This window comes from Neolamprologus brichardi, chromosome 23, assembly GCF_056152115.1.
Source record: "Neolamprologus brichardi isolate AB-2024 chromosome 23, ASM5615211v1, whole genome shotgun sequence".
In the NCBI taxonomy this organism is placed as follows: domain Eukaryota; kingdom Metazoa; phylum Chordata; class Actinopteri; order Cichliformes; family Cichlidae; genus Neolamprologus; species Neolamprologus brichardi.
The window spans coordinates 3675402-3694825 of NC_142125.1; the positions used below are offsets into that span (position 1 = coordinate 3675402).

Here is a 19424-nt window from a genome sequence, read left to right on the forward strand (position 1 = left end):
AGCAAATGATGAGGAGAAACAGAAGGAAATAACATAGGAAGCAAGGAAAAGTGAACAGGAGAAAGAGTAAATGAGTGCAGGAAGAAAGGGAAGGAAAGTGTGCAGCAGGGAGAATGAAAGGTAAGAGAAAAAAAAGGATGGGAGAGAATAAATGAGGACACGGCCGACGTGAGATGGAGAGAACGATAAAAGATTGTTGGGAAAAATCCAGAAAGAAAATGACGAAGGTAAGAAAAAAGAGAGATGGAGGAAAATGAGAAAAATGAGGAGAGAGAGAGGAGAGCAAAGGAGCAGCTACAGATAAAGAAAGGCTATTATCCTGAGGGGAGCATTATGATGTGTTTCTGTGTGCTGTTTTGTCAAGCCGGTGTATTAGACACACATGCACACACAAAAGCACACACCTTAGAGACGGCAGTGTTTGTAGTGCTGGGAGGAACAAAGGGCCTTAAGTAGACAGTAATGTGATCAGTGCTCTGACAAGCTGTGGAAAGCCCCATCTACTACAGCACTCAGGAGCATCACTGTGTCTCTCTGTGCGTACATATATATGTATATACAGACAAGCAGATCATATGCACAATATGAGCATTGGTAAAGTTCTTGAATTGATGATTCAGGTAACTCATTATTTAGTCAAATCTTCAGATTAATAAACCATTCCTCTTCAAATGACCTCTTCTACTTGCTGACCTTCCGCTCACATGATCAACATTCGCCAAATGGTCTCGCTGTGCACGTAGCTCTGCAAGTAAGATGGCAGCAATGAAAGCCTTTATGTTTTGGAAGTATCCACATTATTTTAAGTCTGTGGGTGAAAATGGCAGGAAGATCACAGGGAAATGCAAACTGTGCCCAGGTGTAAAGTGTCTGTCAGCTGCGAAAAGCTTCCCCCTTCAAATTTGAGGAAGCACCTGCGAGCTAAACATAGCTCCACAACAGTGGCGGAGAAGAGGAGGAGAACGATGCTGGCGCCACAGCTCGTGCACGTTAACGGCGAGCGGTTAGTTTGGTTTAAGCTGCCGCTGCAATGAAAAATAACGAGGGCATCGCCGGTTAGATGCGACCGATATCATCTCACGGTGAAATGAGGAAGCGTGCATATATGTGCAATGGGGCGCATTCATACTCAGGACAATATAGCCAAATGTGCAAGGGCGTGCTTTTGGTGATGCAAAAATACTCTGATAAGTCTAATAAGTTAGTATTCAAAGTATTGTGAATCAGCTTTTTGGGTGACCACCCGAGGAAGCAAACAGCAGGATCACTGCAAAAGAAAAGAATGACTGTGTTGCAGTGGAGTCCAAGTCCAGACCTCAACCTGATCGACATACTGATGCGGGACCTTAAGAGAGCTGTGCATAAACAGATGCCCGCAAATCTCAATGAGGTGAAGTGAAGTTGTAAAGAAGGGGGGGCCAAAACTTCTCCATAAGGATGTGAGAGAAATGGAAAGTTACTGCTGTTAAAGGTGGTTCTGCAAGCTACTGAATCATTTTCACAGGACTGCTCATCACAGACATTTAAATAATAATAATAATAATGGATTGCATTTATATAGCGCTTTTTGGGGCCCTCAAAGCGCTTTACAATTCCACTATCATTCACTCTCACATTCACACACTGGTGGAGGCAGCTACAGTTGTAGCCCCAGCTGCCCTGGTGCGGACTGACAGAAGCGAGGCTGCCATATTGCGCCATCGGCCCAAACTGGCCAACACCAGTAGGCAGGTGAAGTGTCTTGCCCAAGGACACAACGACCGAGACTGTCCGAGCCGGGGCTCGAACCGGCAACCTTCCGGTTACAAGACGAACACCCAACTCTTTGAGCTATTTGATCGCCATTTGTATTTATAGACATTAAAAATGAATAATAATTTAATTCCCATCATTCTTAGCTCCTCTGTGCTGATGAATCAAGGTGACTCACCCCGATGATGGCGTTGAGTTCAGCCATAGTGACCTGCTTGGCCCTCTCCACAGCTTGGACCACCTGTTGCTGGTGCTGCACATACACATAAAGGGAGAAAGTGAAAGAAAGACATATTACAGTGCATAATCATCCACGGTGTGTACGGGGATATATACCGTAAGCATAATGTGATGTAGAGTATATTGCATGTACGCTCAGTAACGACACAACGGGGACTCTACATTAAACAAGCGAGAGAAACGCTGCTGCCTCCATCCAAAGCCGGTACAGGTAGTGCAAATAAGACGGTCTGGATGGAGCAACCATGCATTCACACAACACAAACATTGAGAGAACGTCACAAAAAACGGAAGCGCGCACACTGTAGCCAGACACGTACAGAGATACGCGCGCATTCACATACACCGAGAGCGAGGCTAACGAAAATCTCAGCTCTGTTTGAACAAAATCCCAATGTAATCAGTCGCACAAACTCAAACATACACGTGTGCGCCGCTGCTGCACACCTACACACAGAATACACACAGTGTCAATATTGATCAAACTGACAAAGCTGTGACCTTGCTGTCTCCAGGTAGCGCACTCAGTGTACACTCACACTTGGAGACGAAAAAAGGAGGGCGTCTGCAGGTTTGTATTTACACAATGTACACACCTGCACAAAAAACCCTCCGCGCACGCACAAATGTACAGTAAAAATCACACTGACGCAGTAGAATTAAACTATAAAAATGGTTTCCTCTCATTTAATCTGTTTTGTTGTCTCGCCCAGAGTCACAGCAACAATGTAACAATACATCATCAATAATTCTGCTCCTCTAAGCACGTAGAAATTAAATTACGGCTTTAAGGAGCAATTAATGAAGCAAAACACTCGTGCAGGAATGGTGATAATGTTTCTGAATGATAAGAGGCCCTGAAGCTCTTAAAAAAAGTATGTATTTAACTTAGAGTAGTCAGAGAGCTTGCTTCATGATGTGCTGTATAGCTGCGTCTATGCTAAAGACGTCTGCTTTGTCTCCAGTTACACTGAAAGTTCTGAGATTTATTATGTCATCAGCGCCATTCGCTATTGGATAGTTCATTAGTAAATAACCCCAGAAACACATACAATGCATACAGCTGTAATACCTTGTTTTCGCCATGGGGCATCACATTAAATAATAATAATAATATCAAATATTAGCTGACTGTAACATGACATGGAGGCCCCTTCAAGTCAGAAATGTAGACGTATCAATCACATCTGCTACACTAACTGTGAAATTGTTACTGTTATATATTATTGTTGGTTTGATTTATTTATCTTAAAAATTAGCCAGTTGTTGTGTTCGCCTAACAGAGCCACATCAATAATGTGTTGGAGACCGTTTTTAATAATGCCGCCTCTGTGCACCGCCGCATTGGATTTAAAATCAAACACTCAAGACATGATTGAAGTGCAGGCTTTCAGCTTTAATTCAAGTCATTAAAAAAAGAAAGAAATATTCAACTGTTTAGTATTTACTGATGTTTTTATACACAGTTCCACATTTTCAGAAGCAAAAAGTCTTGAACTCATGAACATCAGCAAATGCTGTGTTTCCTACCTCAGGATGCTCAACTAGACTTTTACTGCAGCTGCTTTTAGTTGCTTCTTGTTTGTCCTTCCTTTTAGCCTTAAGATTTGTAATAAATACCTGAAAAGCGTGGTCTATTGGTTTGAGAACAAGCGAATCACTTTTTGCCATTAAAAAATACCAATTTTCTTTTCATTGATAAACTCTTGGGTTGTTTTTTCAGTCTGCTTTGCTTCATTTTCCATTCACATCATCAGTAAACACTACTGACATGGTTCTACTGGCAGCCGTAACATTGCCTCCAACTTTTCTCACAGATTTGCTGTTAAAAAAGCTGAGCTGGTCAGTGGAGTCCTTATTTTTAAGAATAAACCAAACTGTAGATTTGGCCACTTGTAAAGTTTTTGCTTTCTCTCGGTTTATTTTGCTTTTTCAGCCCGATGGTGGAATTTTTCACTGGCAAAATCACAGTGAAAATAAAGTGAAATACAAATTCAACACTGTCCAGTTGACTTTAAGCCTGAAACTGTGGGACTCAGAGGCAACACTAGATGTTTTTATCCAATATATTATGGATCTAACTGTATATAATACAGAATTCTGTCCAAGTGACAACATACCACGGAAAGTTAACGTTCCATTATCAATATGCTTGCTTTAAAATGTAAAGGATTTGGATTAATTAACATCAATGTAGCAAATCAGGATTAGTATTTAAATTCTTCAACTGTTAAAATGTCCTGTATGCCAGCGGTCCCCAACCCCCGGGCCTCGGACCCCCATGAGTCGTTTGGTACCGGGCCACGAGAGTTGAGGCTCAGGTGTGAAATGTATAGTTTTCAGGGTTTTTATCGGTTTTCAGCGTGATTTTGTTATCGTTTTTATTGTTTACTCGGTTTTCCTGGGTCTTTTCACGTGTGTTATGAATAAATTTTCTTTTTTTCGGTACCGGTACTAGTTTTATTTTATTGTATTTACCGCGACACCTTAAAGGCCGGTCCGTGAAAATATTGTCGGGCATAAACCGGTCCGTGGCGCAAAAAAGGTTGGAGACCGCTGCTGTATGCAGTATATGATTTCTGATATTCTGTGGGGAAGTGTCTGAGGTATGAGTGGTTTTCTCCCCTTTTTTTGTGCCAGCATGTTGCTTGTGCATGTGTAAATGTCTCTGGCTGTAGTAACACTTACCTCTTGAGAGAGGAAAGGGATGATCTGAGCACAGATGGCACTGAGACGCTTGACAATCTCCGCCTGTGATGGAAAGAGAGAGAAATGAGAGTGAGAGACAGAAGGAGAGAGTAGTAGGGGATATATAATCATGTTGCATATTGCAGGATCATAAGTACACAATGAGCACAGAGCATATGATACACCTCTACAGCACATTAAGCCTTTTAAAGACCTTCTTAATGAACAAGAAGTTCTGTCAGTGACGTTTCTGTGAGGCTGAGAGAAGAAACATGTGGGGGATTGTGTGAGCGAACAGCAGAGGTGGTGGGATGGAGGCAGCATTAGAGCTACGCTCATCATTTGGGTCTTTTAGCACCTTCGCACTAGTTTCACTCAGCTTGTCCTCACGATCCAACAATAAACATACGAGCATTCACAGAGAGCCTGAAAACCTCAGAAAATTCCTCCCGAGCTCTCCACCTGTCTCAGCCGACTATTTCATGTTATTATGTTTTTCCATTTCCGAAAACTGTGAAATTTCACAAAAAATGCTTTTTCTTGGTCTGAAAAAGGCTTTTTTTCCCTTTTCCTCCATCCGTCCATTCACACCAACAGCAATAGTGCCCTTCCTAAGAAAACTGCTGCCCACACACACACACACTGTACACCAGTGCACACAAACACACAGAAACAAAAGCACAGCCGTGCACACAAACACACACACGCACAGTGAACCTCTGCGGTGTGTCTAATTCTATCTGTCTGAGTGCCCTCAGCCTCATTTTGTTCTCTTCTTCACTCAGCCGTTCTCTCTTTTTCTACAACAGCTCTCACACTGAGCCATTATTACCCTATTCATCCTCTTCCTCCCATCCCTCTCCCCCTCTCTCTTCCTCTCTCATCTCCCTCCCCTCGGTTGCTCTCTTTGTCTATTTTCCCATCTTTCTATTTTTCTATATTATTTCCTCTCTTTTATAATCTGTCGGCCCTCTTTTTCCCTCAGCTGCTCTTATTCTTCCTCTATAACATCAGTCGCTCTCATGTTTTCGGTGATTTTTCTCCAACAGTCTTATTTTCGCCCCCTTTTTCCTCCATCTGCCCGTCCTCCTTCTTTCTCTCTTTCTCTCTGCATCACTTCATCCTCACTAACACATGTTGCTGGCACTTAGAGGCGTTGAAGAGGAATAGATAAAAGACAGCAGACGTGGCATTGGAGGGCAGCGTAGGACTGACAGGGCTGTGTACGCCATCATACAAAGGCTCTCAGAGACACGCACCATTCAACCAGCCTTTCGGTTACTCTCAACGAGGCTTCATAAACAATTAGCACCAGACACCCGGCTCAGTTCCAAGGACAGACACAGCTTCATGCGTGTGTCAACCTATGCATTCAAGTAGATGACTGTGCCTCAGCTCCTTTGGTGTATTTCTATAAAGCATATGTGTCTGTATGTATGTGAGGACCACAAAGAGAAAAGTGAGAGTTAGAAAGAAGAACTTGGCAAACCTGAATATATTTTTTATAACTGGAAGTTAGAGGTGGGAATCACCATACATCCCACGATACGATATTATCACAATACTTAACGCACGATACGATATTATTGCGATTTTTTAAAATATTTTGCGATATTCAGATTCTGTACATAAAGGTAAACTTTATCAATATTCATTTTATCTAATATCAAAGTCTCACACTCAGTCTTTCTCTCATTTCAGTTTTATTGTTGACAAACTGAACGGTTTGTATTACAGTCTAGTCCAACTTAACTGAATCAACCATCTGGTACAATTATAGCTATTCTGAACTATGCAGTTTATGAAAACTATGCAGCCCCTTCAGCAACTGAAGAATTTGAAAGTAAATTAAAACAAAATATAATTTTACATTAAATAAAAAAGTTTATAAATAAAAACTTAATTAAAATAAAACATGTCTTAAATTAAAATAAGTAAACTGTCACATTTGGACAGTGAAGGAATGTCAGGATTCTTGCTCAGAAAAAGGATCAACATGCTCTGAAGTCAGAGCACAAAAACCTTTTTTGCAACAAAATATCGATTTCTACTGTCCCTGTATCGATACATTATTAGCAAACAAAATATCACGATACTACACAGTATCAATTTTTCCCCCCACCTCTACTGGAAGTAGATTATCCGCCTGCTGCCAATGTGAAACTTTTACTCCATTAAACTCAAGGGAGTCGTTCTTCTGTATTCAAGTGGTATCTGTTCTTCTGAAACCTTGGTCAGTCTGCTTGACTATACTTTAGCCTGTTGCTCGTTCAATCTGTCCTACTAGATCGCAGATGGAAATAAATCAAAGCACTCGTACTCGGGCAATGGGAAATAGAAGCAGGGATATATTGAAACATGAGCATTTGTACAGTTCTGCCGATCTTTACTTCTTTAACACAGCCTGAACTCTCTTAGTCAAGCGTTCTTGTAATTTCTTTAGGTAGTCGTCAGCAATAGTTCTCTGGGCTTCTTGAAGGTCATTCAAAGCTCTTCCTTGGATGTTTGCTGCTTTTTATTCCATGTGCTGTAAAGATGATCCCACACTGCTTCGGGTCTGTGCTCGAGGAAGGCCAGCCTATAAGCGTTTGTGTTCCACTGTGTGTTTTTCTATTCAAGTATGCTTTTACAGCGTTTGCATTGTCTGTGGGACTATTGTTGTACTTCTTTCCCGATAATGTTAAAAAAAAGAAATTTCAAATTGCTGAGATGTGCCATGTTTTCAGCTAATAGCTCTTTGGGAATCACCTTGTTGGTGTAAAAATATCATTTATGCCAGTCAAACATGGCATTTAGATTCAACTAAAGAAATGGAAAAAAAATGATGTGTTCTGCTAGCAACAAAGAGACTAGAGATAGAATTTAAAGTGGTTCATCCCTGGAGTTAGGTGACTTTTTTATGCCTGAATAATTCACGGGTCAGTGTTAAGAAAACATTTCCTTGAACATAGTCCGGTACAAGGACTCTTCCTCAATTTCGGGAGTGAAAATGAGAGAAAAAAGCAGCAAATGTCAAAAGAAAAATCTCGAAAGACCTTCAGATGGCCTGAAGAACTATTGCTCAAGGCCTCAGTAAAACATTAGAAGAAAGTCTGGCTGCTTGGAAGCAAAATATAAAGCAATAATGGGTGGCTCAAGACGGTTGCACAGTGCTGTATATCTGTTGTTGCTCTGAGTTGACACGAACAGCTTTAGAAATAGGAAACAAGTTCTTATGTATTAAAAAAAGATCACACTCTGGGAACAGTTTGAGCCACAAATTGCTCTAAGTGGACACATGTTTGAGGATTAACTGTTCATAACCACTTCTCACTGAGTTTTTGCTAATGGTATAACACTGTTTACCATTAGCAAGGGTATAGTTCAGTACACTTCAGTGTTCAGTGTTCTCCTCCATTAATTATCTTTGCAACTATGCCAGATTGCCGCTTATCATGCAACAGGTTGTGCTCGGCCATCAGATCAATTCAGATGACCTAGTTCAGTTTTGGCCAGTAGGAAACCAATCTGACAGTACTGATGTTTAACCATATGTCCATTAACCAAAAACAATCTGAAGGGACTGACCTGAACATGGTTGGTCTATGAAGCCACTCTTATTTACTGTCCCCATAACTTTGATCTTACGACATACAAACAAACTTTACTGGAAAGATAAAAAACAAAAGTTAAAGAGAAGATCATAAACAAACAAACTCCACGTTATGCCTGAGAGACAGTAGGTATTATAAGCACAAGATACCAATAACTGATGGGGTTTACAACTGAACGAAAGCGAGCTTGCTGAAGCAGCCTGAGCCGGGCCAGGTCTCAGAAACAACACAGCACACTGTCGTTCCACTGTCCAACCAAAGCACGGCCACCGGGGAGGACTGGCAAAGACTGGCTGGATGGAGGGATGAATGGATGGATAGATACAAAGGAAAGCGAGGGACTGGTCAATAAACACCTGAGGGCAGATACCCTGCCAGCTGGCATGGAGTCAGACAGCGAGACAGAGAAAAAAGCTTCAGATGAAACAGAGAGAAAATATAGGTGAGGGAATAGCTTTTCAATCACGAGGGCAAAAATTTACCAAAACAGTCTCCAGAATAAACAGACTGACAGAGGAAGGGAAATTGAAAGAAATGAAGACAAGGAAGAAGAAGAAGGAATGAATTCTGGGACAAAGACAGTCTGTTCCTGAGGACTGTTCGAGCCAGAGGCATCAAAACACACATGCTCCATGTATGACGGTGTCTTCATGTAACAGACAAGCTCACGCAGTAGAAGCACACCTAGGCTTTTCATCACTGACAGGATGCAATCCTCTCAAATCTAAAACAACTATGCAATTACCAGGCTTTTGCAGGTATATTCCGTATCGATTATATACCACATATTGTAAAATACATAAAGAGCTACGTGAAACCACTAAAAAAATGTCAGTACCCTAGACACAGCACACTGTACTAAGTCACGTCAAAGACTGTCAGAAACATGACATCCAGCATGATGATATCTCTGCAATTCAGCAGAAGTGAAGAGTTTAGTCTATAAAAAGACAGATGTGTTGAGCTGATGTTTCTGTTAGTAGGACTTGGAAAAAGTTGCCAAAAAATGCCACATAAGAATGTGCAGGTTCTTTGTAAAGTTCTACAATGACTCTCCAAAAGTTGAATCTGATCATGTGGACGTAGCGTTTTTGTGGGAGAAAATCTTATATCCCGATATAAGACATCTATCGTCCCGATAACGATATAAATCACAAAAATGTAACATTTTTTTTGTAAATTCTGTGAATCTCGGGCAGCTCGACTTGTGTGGAGTGTTTTCAGCTGCGCGTCATGTAGCTGGAGTCGAGTGTTTTAATCGATGCATGAAACGATACATTTTTAGACATAAGTTGTAACGGCCGCCGTTTTCTTTGTGAGTATTTATTACACGGCGTGCTGCGGGGAAAAGCCTGTCCTAACGTTCGAGTCTAAGGTTTATTTTTTAGCACCTGGCGGCTCTTTTTTGCTTCTCATCTGTAAATAATCTGCATCTTTCACGCGATTCAGTTTATTTTGAAAAGTCTCAACAGGGTCTTGAGCTTTATTGTGAAAGGTTTATGTGGAACATAAACAAGCGGACACGTGACGCGATGCTGTTACCGTCGTTGTTGCTAACGTCAACGCATAAAAACAGGCGCTTGTCCGTCAGTAGTGTGGTTATATTAAAAATAAGAGAAAGAGAGAACTTTAAGAAATTAATATAGCCACTACAGTGACCATCAAAACGATGAAAAAATATTGCCGTAAATAGTTTATTTTGCGACACCACAAAACAAACGATAGCGTAAAATGAAACGATAGACGTTTTTATATCATTATATCGAACAGCCCTACCTACAAGCCAAGGAAAAGACAAAAGTTATATTTTAAAGTGGTCAGCAGCACATGATTTGACATCATGATTAAAAATCTGAATGCAAGTCAGACATACACGCCAATAAACTGTTCCTTGACCCAACATTTTGGACCCACATTCAGCTGTCAGTCAGGAGGAACTCCAAAGACAGGCAGGAGGGACAGTTTCCACACCAGCACTCGGCTCAGTGGACCATAATGCAGAGGCAAGAGTGACGCTTTCAGTTAGAGGTGTAATTCTTAGAGTTTGACTGTAAAAAAAAGAAACTCATTCTCCCGCACTTACTCTGCAATTGCTATCTGCTGCTCTCCGTCCACCCACATATTTAACCCACACGATAAACGCAACATGTTCCTGTCTGTTCTATGAAGGCTGTCAAAATGCATTCTGGAAAATGCTGAAAATGACTAACTGAAGTAGAAATAGTCCAGACAGGTGGGAAGATGAGGCTGTGCGTACTCTAAAAAGAAAATTATAACACTCACAAAATAAGCAACTGCAGAATGATGGCGCATCTGCCTCTGCAATTTTCTTAAAAAAATAAAATAAAAGTGCAAAACTTTGGCTTTGCTCTGACAAAGCCAAAGTTTGTATCGTAGGGAGGTCGTGTTACGTGTTACCGTGTTACGATCTGCACGCAGCTGTTTGCTTAGAATGACAAAGCATCTTGTGTTTTTTTCATCCTGTGTAGCTGCAACATACCGACAGACAAAGCGACGAAGACTAAATGCAGAGAAACTCAAATAAGGGCTGAACTGAAAGTCCCATTTCTCCGAGCACACACATTTTCACTTTTGACATTAAAGTAAACTTGAGCTGGAACAATGGGGAAGCCACTTCCCTGTGAAAGATCAGCATTCAATTTGGTCTCTCAGCATGACAGCGAGCAACAGTGACCGCGTTCGTCTTGCCAATAAAGCTTGGTGAATTTGAATGTGATGAGCATGGGTTGAGATTGGCACGGGAAGAGGAAGATGGTGCCCAGTGTGCTCTGGCACTGCCAGCTGTGCCAGCCTCTGAGTCCCACTATGGCTGAGCAAGCCAGCTTTGTGTGTCTGTGTGCGTGTGTGTGTGTATGCGCATAAGTGTGTGAGTGATACCCCTCTACTCGCTCTAATTGCTCCTAACAAAAATCTCTGCCACTTCTCTTAGCTCCTATTCCGTTTCTGTTCTTTGCTCCCCCTCTTGCTTGTTGCTGGAATAGTTGCTGGTTGGAAAAAGGAAGAGTTGAGCACCGAAGGCAACGGGCTACTTTAAATTGAATGCATTCCACAGTGAGCGTGGCAGATGATGCTACTGAAAACAGAATATCCAGTCATTTTCACATCGATATAAAAGCTTTTACAAAACTGTTCTGTGGTGACAGAAAGAGTAATGAGCCTCTGACCTTCGTAATTTATACAAGTGGTGGCTCATAGTATTTGTAAATCACAATGAAAGCTCATCTTACTGTGTTCACGGCACTAAAGTTGTTCTAAAAGCATCATATACATTTGTGCAAGTTTTTGCAAACGTATGCGTTTTGCGAGTGCACTCATAATCATTCAAATACACTCTCTACTTCCAACACAAGATAACAGAAACCAGTAATTGATAAAGTAAAAGATCCAGTTTATTTAAAAAAAAAAGAAGAGAAAATCCTCAAAATTTATAATATTATGTAATACTAAACACATTTTAATCATCATCGTTTGGCATCAGAGTATCGGACTCTGGTACTCGTCCGACACCCCGGTACTCGTCGGCCGTTGCCCGCTTGATGAAGTCGATCAGTTCACGTATCTGGGCAGTGTGATAACACTGGACGGTGGCTCGGAGAAGGACATTGCCCTTTCGGCTCGGAAAGGCAGCATCGGCCATGCGCAACTTGAATCCGGCTTGGAGATCGGCCACCATCTCGATATCATCTAAAGTCCATTTGTTCACGATAGTTGTACCAAGTGATGTGAGTGAAACATGGAAGTCGACGGCAACAATTATCCGACGACTGAATGTTTTCCAACAGCGCAGCCTCCGACGGATTCTCAAGATTTCGTATCGAGTTACTTCGGCGCACTGCCTCACGACCGCTAGCGGACATGGTATTGGAGCGACAATTCCATTTCGCCGGTCATGTTCTTCGCCGGAGATAGCCATGTTGTGGAGACCCGCCAAGGGGTCACGGAGCCGCGGACGACCAAAACAGACATGGAGATGGTCATTCATTGAGGACCTGAAAGCGGTCGATCTTTCATGGGACGAGGCTGAAGATGTGGCTGCAAACCGAGCTCGTTGGCGATCCCTTGCCGCCCAATCCGCCATCCGGCGCAGGAGGAACTAAGTCTAAGTTGGCATCACTACGAGCAGCTGTGGAGTGTGGTGACTTTTGAGGGTGATTTTCTTTAAAGGCAAATATACGATGGACATCTTAGAGTGCCGCCCAGCCCCTTCTCTTTGTACACATGGCTTCAGAATAGCCTTTCAGGAGTCACACAGCATGTACATATAACACACACAAATTCATCTCCGTCCCCTGCTTTCTAATTGGGCCGCTCTCCCCTCCGCGAACAGTTTAAGGTAAATATTTGTAGCCAATGACATACTAATCACCCACTGATTGGGGTGGCAGACACAGCGCTGTTCGGTGAGAACAACCATTCCCACTTCCTCCCTTTCAGTACCCCCCACCTCCTCCCCCTATTTCCTCTTTTTCTCCAAGCAATCAGCCTTCTTCTTTATCTATTCTGCTGGCTCATTTTTCCCCACTTCCACGGTGTCTCTCTTGCTCTCTCCCTCTGTTTTCCCTCGGTGCACTTGGCTCTGCTCTTTTGCTCTCTCTCTGCCCTTCTTCTTATTCTCTCTCATTTCTCTCCCCTTCTTGCTCCATCTCTCTGCCCTGTTTCTTTCTCCCAGAGTCTCCCTCTACCCTCCTTATTTTCTCTCTCCTCTCTCTCTCCTCTGGGCAGCGTGCCAGCTCCTCTTCCCTGGCACCGAGCCAGCTCCTTTCCTCCACTTCGCCTCCTCCACCCTTCACTCCCTTCCTCTATCCCCCTTGCCTCTGATTGATGGCCCCACTATTCTGGAAGGAGAGGAAGGGAAACAGAGAAAGAAAGAGGGAGGGGGGCACCAAAACACACAGACACATACACCAAAATGACGCACACACGAGCACGCACGCACCCTCAGAATTGTGCATATCGCAACTGCGCACACAAAAGCCACCGCGAGCATTTGTGCACGCACATACACACGGACCGAGCAACAAGAGCACACAGAAAGCCAATCTAAACAGAACAGAGGAGCACGCATACACAGAGCTGTGTGCAGAGCAAGCAGCCTCACAGCATGGGACCGACACCCGCACACTTGCTCCAGCACATACACACAGGCACAGATTCAACCTTCAGTGCAGAACCAATGCGAGATAGGCAGCGGAGCGGGCAGCAGAATCATTTAGAATAAAAAATACAGACAGACAGCTCACTTCGACTTCCTCATGAACACACGTATCCAATCATACATGGAGGTGCCACACGGTACGAAACATGTACTTGCAAAAACTTCACACAAAAGCCACATAGATAATTTCGAGACGCACAGATGCACGGTCCTTTCACTCTATGCTTCTGAAATACACAAACACACACACAAGCCTGTGACAATGAGATTCAAAATCTCTGCCTTGCAATTGGTTGAAATTTGATAGTTTTCTAGATCTTGCGCTCTCTGACTCTATTATACACTAAGCTATTAGTCATATTCACACTGTGCCAGCTCACCAGCTTGCATTGACAGACTGCATACGGCTTCAAACTCATGTCATCCACAATGCAATCAGACACAAAGTAGCCAGAGTAGCAAAGCTGGCTGCAGAGTATGCACGCATGAAAAGGCATTCAAAGACGTGCGCATCACACACACCGACACCTACATGTACGCTAATGAATGTTGCTTTTATGTATCTCATTGTTGCCGGGTCTGTGAGATGCTGAAACATACACTCTATGGTGTGGGACACATAGTTTCTTAGATTTGCCTTTTTATTTTTTCAGCATCTGCTTAACAGTCACTCTATACACGCACCAGCCACTTTATTAGGTATACCTGTTCAGGTGCTTGTTAGCACAACTCTTCAATCAGCCAAACTCATGGCAGCAACTCAGTGCATTTAGGATGGAGGAGAAAAGGTGACTTTTAAACATTGCATGGTTGTCGTTGACAGACAGACGTGTGTGAATATTTCAGAAACTGCTGATCTACTGTGATTTTTCTCCACAACTACATCTAGGGTTTATGAAGAATGGCCAAAACTGAGAAACTATTCAATGACAAGCAGTTCTTTGGGTATAAATGCCTTGTTGATGTCAGAGGTCAGAGAAGGCAACAGTAACTGAAAACACCACTTGTTACAACCAGCAGAAGAGCATCTCTGAACCGCCAACATGTCAAGCCTTGAAGCAGATGGGCTACAGCAGCAGAAGACCACAGCAGGTGTCACTTCAGACACCAAAGAGCAGGAACCCGAGACTACGATTCACACAGGCTCACCAAAATTTGAAAATCAGAAAAGTCTTGCCCAGACTTATGAGCTTGCCTATAGCGGTATTAGTCAGTGTAACAACAATCACTTCACAGACAAACTTTTCTACTTTACTTAAACTTTAGAGTCTAGCCGTGGTGCTGAAGGAGATCGAATTTAGTACAAAGACACAGCCATGCTTTACACTAAATGTTTACATCAACATGCTAACGTGTTGATGTTTAGCAGTTTAACTTGACAGTACTTCAATTCTTCATCCTTTCAGCAATTTGTCTAGTTGCACTTCTGAAGCAAATTTCTTTGCAATTCATCTAAAATCGGTTGAATCATTACCTCCAAAATAACAAATGTCAATCAAAGTTTATTTCTATAGCACATTTAAAAAGGAGCAGTGTCCATCAAAGTGTTTCACACAAGTGCCGGAATGCGGGTTACAACAAAAGATAACAAAAACAGTTACAGTTACAGTTATGTAGCACAAATGCAGACCGGGTGGAAGTCCGAACTAGATTAAACAAGTGAGTTTTTAAGCACAATTTAAGTGATTGTATGGATTCGGATGTGCGAACATCGATTGTTCGGTTTGGGTGCGGCAATTGCAAAAGCTCAGTTCCCTCTAGTCTTTCGTCTGGTCCTTGGTTGCACTAAGAGCAGTTGGTTAGAGGATCTGTGCTCTCTTGGGGCGATACAAGTCAATGAGGTCGGTAAGGTAACTAGGCGCCAAGTTATTTAAAATTGTAAAAGTATACAAAAGGATTTTAAAACGTGAACTTCATGATGAGTGAAAGATAGTGGAACACAGAAATATCATACTTTTATTATTACTTTGGTATTTAAAGTCAACGTCTCGCTCATTGTGCTACAAGAATGTCTTTAAACAAAACAACGTGAAGCAAACACACCAGAATATGTTATCTATAGCGAAAACTACAACTGTGTCTTCCGAATTTAGCCAGCTTATTTATCCCAGTTCAAGCACAGGTCGCTGGCACAACATACAGCCCTTTCAAATACATATGAAATATATATAAAACACACACAGACACACACACAGAATTATAGGCAATATAGTCTGTGAAGCAACCAGAGATCCTCTGCCAATGTGACAAAGTTATTACGCTAAAAGGCTAGCTCCCTGGGAATTTAATCACTTGCTTTTATCTTTCAACTCATCTTTCTTTTTCTTTTTCACTGTCTTTCTTTTTCTCTCAACTTCTATTCTATCATTCCTAAAGGGCCATATCAAACTAGCCAGCTCTCGCTGTCTATGCTTCATTATTCACAAATGAGCTCTGCAACACATGTATACAAAAGCAAACACACACACACGGTTTGACGAGAGAGAGAGAGATAAGGAAAGAGAGTGTGAGAGATCAAAGCTTTGCACATGCGCGCGCACACACACACACACACACACAGGGCACAGATGCTAACATGTTAAAAGAGGGGACTGCTTATACCACCACTATCAAAGAGAGTCCAAACACAGACACGCACACAGACACACAAACACACAAACAAAGTCATTTGACCTCTCCAAAGCTTGTTTCAGCTGACCCACATATTCAGCCTCATCTTAATCCACCCTTCAAATAAAACCACTTTAAATAAAAATCTAACCGCAACCATGGGATTATGCACTGACTGGGTGGTGAAAATGAAAGAAAAAAAAAATCTGAGGCACAGGAGATTGAAAGAGTGAGACAGAAGAAGGGAAAAAAAGGAGGAAAAGAGAGGGAAGCCCAATCCTATTATGAACCAAAGCGGTGAGATGATATGAAGGCATCTCCTGCTCACACTCTCCCCCCTGTTTTTCTCCTTCACTCTTCCCTCTCCCCATTGAGATGAGGATTCAGGTCACAACTTCAGCCAAATATACCACACACACACATGCAGGCATGTGTACAAACACATGCATAAAAAGGCCAGACAGCCCGGGCTAATTAGGCTGGAGGATGAGCGCATGCACACAATTTTTTTACACGACGCAAGCAGATAAATATCCTCCCGTGTGATCTCTCTCTCCTGCTTGTACTCTCTCTTAATCTTCCTTAGTCCCCATTTCTGTTTTATTCATCTTCTCTGTTTATTTCTCTGCTCAGCCTCTTTCCTGTCTTTTTCTCAGCTTTTTCCCACCACTACTCGGCTCGTTTTTTTTTTATTCTTTCACTGCTGAGAAATATAAAATTGTTTACTTTATAACATAACCCGCCACATAAATGGGAGTACAAGAATGACTGGGAAACTCGCTGTTTTCTCTCACACAAAAGCGCGCCTGCACACACACACGCTCACACACCCTCGGCCTCATATGTGTGGTGGTGAAATGAAAGGAGGGAACAGGAAGGAAGGACAGCCAGCTGCTTCATCTGTCCTCAGGAGTCCACAGGGGAAACAGTCTGGCTGCTGAGCATCCTGACTATTAAACACAGCCTCCTATAATATCCTGCCTGCTCTGTGCACCACACAATCTCTTTAACTAGAATCCTGAAACACTATGTAAAGGCTATATATATGTATGCATCGCTGATTCTTATAATATGCCATATATAGTGCGGGAATCTGGCATTCTTACCGACGCTGCTCCTTACTGAGGGGAAATGTGTGCTGAAATAACGTAGCGTCCCCTTCGTGCCGAGTATTTATTTCACTGAGTCTCATCCTGAAGTTCAGGAACCAAACTTCGGAAAGATGACTGGAAAGACGCTGGTCTACTGTGTAATTTTTATATTTTAATAAGTATTTGAGGTTTTAGGTTTGGTTTCCCCAATTCCCAGCTACTAATTTTAAAGCTTTTATCTCACGCTGTTATTATCCTAAATGGCTTAAAATTAGTAACCAGCCAGGGGTTCACACCAGCTCAAGGACACACTGACACCTTTCACTAATGGGATGCTCTCGCTCACCACTCGGCCACCTTTTCTGTCTCTTAGCCTGTAAAATGATTACAGAGGATATTTCAAAACATATCTGACAGTGGAGGAATTTAATGGCAGGGCCACTTACATGACAGGTATATAATGCGGATTTATTTTTACTTGCTTGTAACATGGTTGTAACATACATGTAGTCACGCAGAAAAGAGGAAGCAATACTAGGATAAAACAGGTTAAAACGTTTAGACTTGAAATTATGCTTTCAGTTGACTATAAATGAGACATTTTAGCTGCTTATTTGTTGCTAATAGGGCTGCCACAAATGATTATTTTGATAGTCGACTAGTCACCAATTATTTTTGCCATTAGTCGACTAATCAGATCATCATCCATTGGACTACAGCATACAGCTTATTGCACCAGCAGCATCTGCTCTTATATAACTATCATTAGCTTACAGCTTGAAGTGTTTAAGGTATGTGCTAACTAAAAATAAAACCAAGATGATATTAAATTTTAATGAAATTTGCGGATTGTTTCGGTGAAGTTTAATAAACTCCTTGCTATCTAAAATATAACGGGACACTGGAATATATTCTCGAGCATCTCACACTTTTGATGATCAGTTGTCTGCTTGACGTTTATTCAGCTGTGTAAAAACTATAACTTTAATCTCAGCCAAACCGATTTACTCAGGAACAAATAAAATACAAAAAAAAAAGCCAAACAATAACATTTTAAGTTATCTAAGTGACTTATATATAATGTTTAACCTGAGTAGCGAAAGACGGCGGTGGGTTTGAAAACGATTTGCCGGGAGTCCGGTGCTCTCACGGCTCTAGTGAGCCTAGCCCCCGGCTAGCTATCGAGCTAGTGGCTAACAGACGTCTCCGAAAACGTCGGAGCGCTTTTGAAAATATGTGGTGTCTTGATAAACTGAGCAGATATTTGAGGTTTACACAGCTACATTCTCGCCTGAAAATATGTTAAACGTTTATTTTGTGACCCAGAAAGAATAATAAGAGTAATATTAAAACTAACTAGCTGCCGCCATTGTTGGAAACTGAGCTGGGCTGCGCTATGAATTCTGGGACACAGCTACTTCTTCTTCTTCGGGGTTTAACGGCAGCTGGCATCCTTGTACATGCAGTGCTGCCATCTTCTGTTTCAGTCCGTTATTACACTCTTAAATCCTACTACTTATTCCTGCGTCTTTTGGGATCTTACAAAGCTTAAAACGACGCGTCGACTATTAAATCAGTCGTCGACGATTTTGATAGTCGACGTAATCGTGACTAGTCGACTAATCGTGGCAGCCATAGTTGCTAATAAACACTACTTAGTTAAACTGACCTCAATATTTAATGAGTTTGGTGCAGACATCTTTTAAAACTGCTGTTAAAGGCGTACAAACATCACACTGTAGGGTTACACTGCGTGTGAGTATACTGGTATTTGTAAGAAAAAGACGAGTTGGTAAATGCACGTGTTCTGCCATGTATTATATGCACCATTATAAAAATTCAGCTGTGACCCGGCTTTTAACTTCACATATTCCTCCAATTTCCTGCTGTTTAATCCCTAATTAACTGCCCTTGCTGCCCAGTAGCCTTGTGTCGTAGCATCGCGTCCTATCAGGCTGTTTAAATGCAAACAAACAAGCCGTTTCAACCTCAGCTTCCCAGTGTGAATAATTTTTCAAACGTCAAACTGGTTAAAATTGTTGTCACGCCTCAGCGTTGATCCTTATGTAAAAATCACGGATTTCAATCAGCCGACCACGCAAGCTTGACTCATAAAGGCTGCTATTTGCTTCCTTAGGATATTGATTTCTAAATAAATCAGGCAGACATTTATACACACCTAAAAGCAGCGATCATTGTACATGCATAATCATAATGAATTAACGAGATCAAGTCTTCCAAATTGGAGTCAAAGGCAGGATTTTCCTGTTTCCA

At 42.0% G+C, this 19424-nt stretch overlaps 1 protein-coding gene across 3 annotated transcripts in view; it reads right to left on the reverse strand.

Moving 5' to 3' along the window:
* The window catches only part of tle2b (TLE family member 2, transcriptional corepressor b), a 97456-nt gene that overhangs the window by 24039 nt on the left and 53993 nt on the right, over positions 1–19424 (reverse strand). For all 3 annotated transcript variants that reach the window (XM_087836608.1, XM_087836607.1, XM_087836606.1), the window contains 2 exons: positions 4681–4743; positions 1931–2005 (listed from right to left, as the gene is read on the reverse strand). In XM_087836608.1, coding sequence (XP_087692734.1) covers positions 1931–2005; positions 4681–4743 — 138 coding nt within the window. The remainder of the gene's footprint in view (positions 1–1930; positions 2006–4680; positions 4744–19424) is intronic.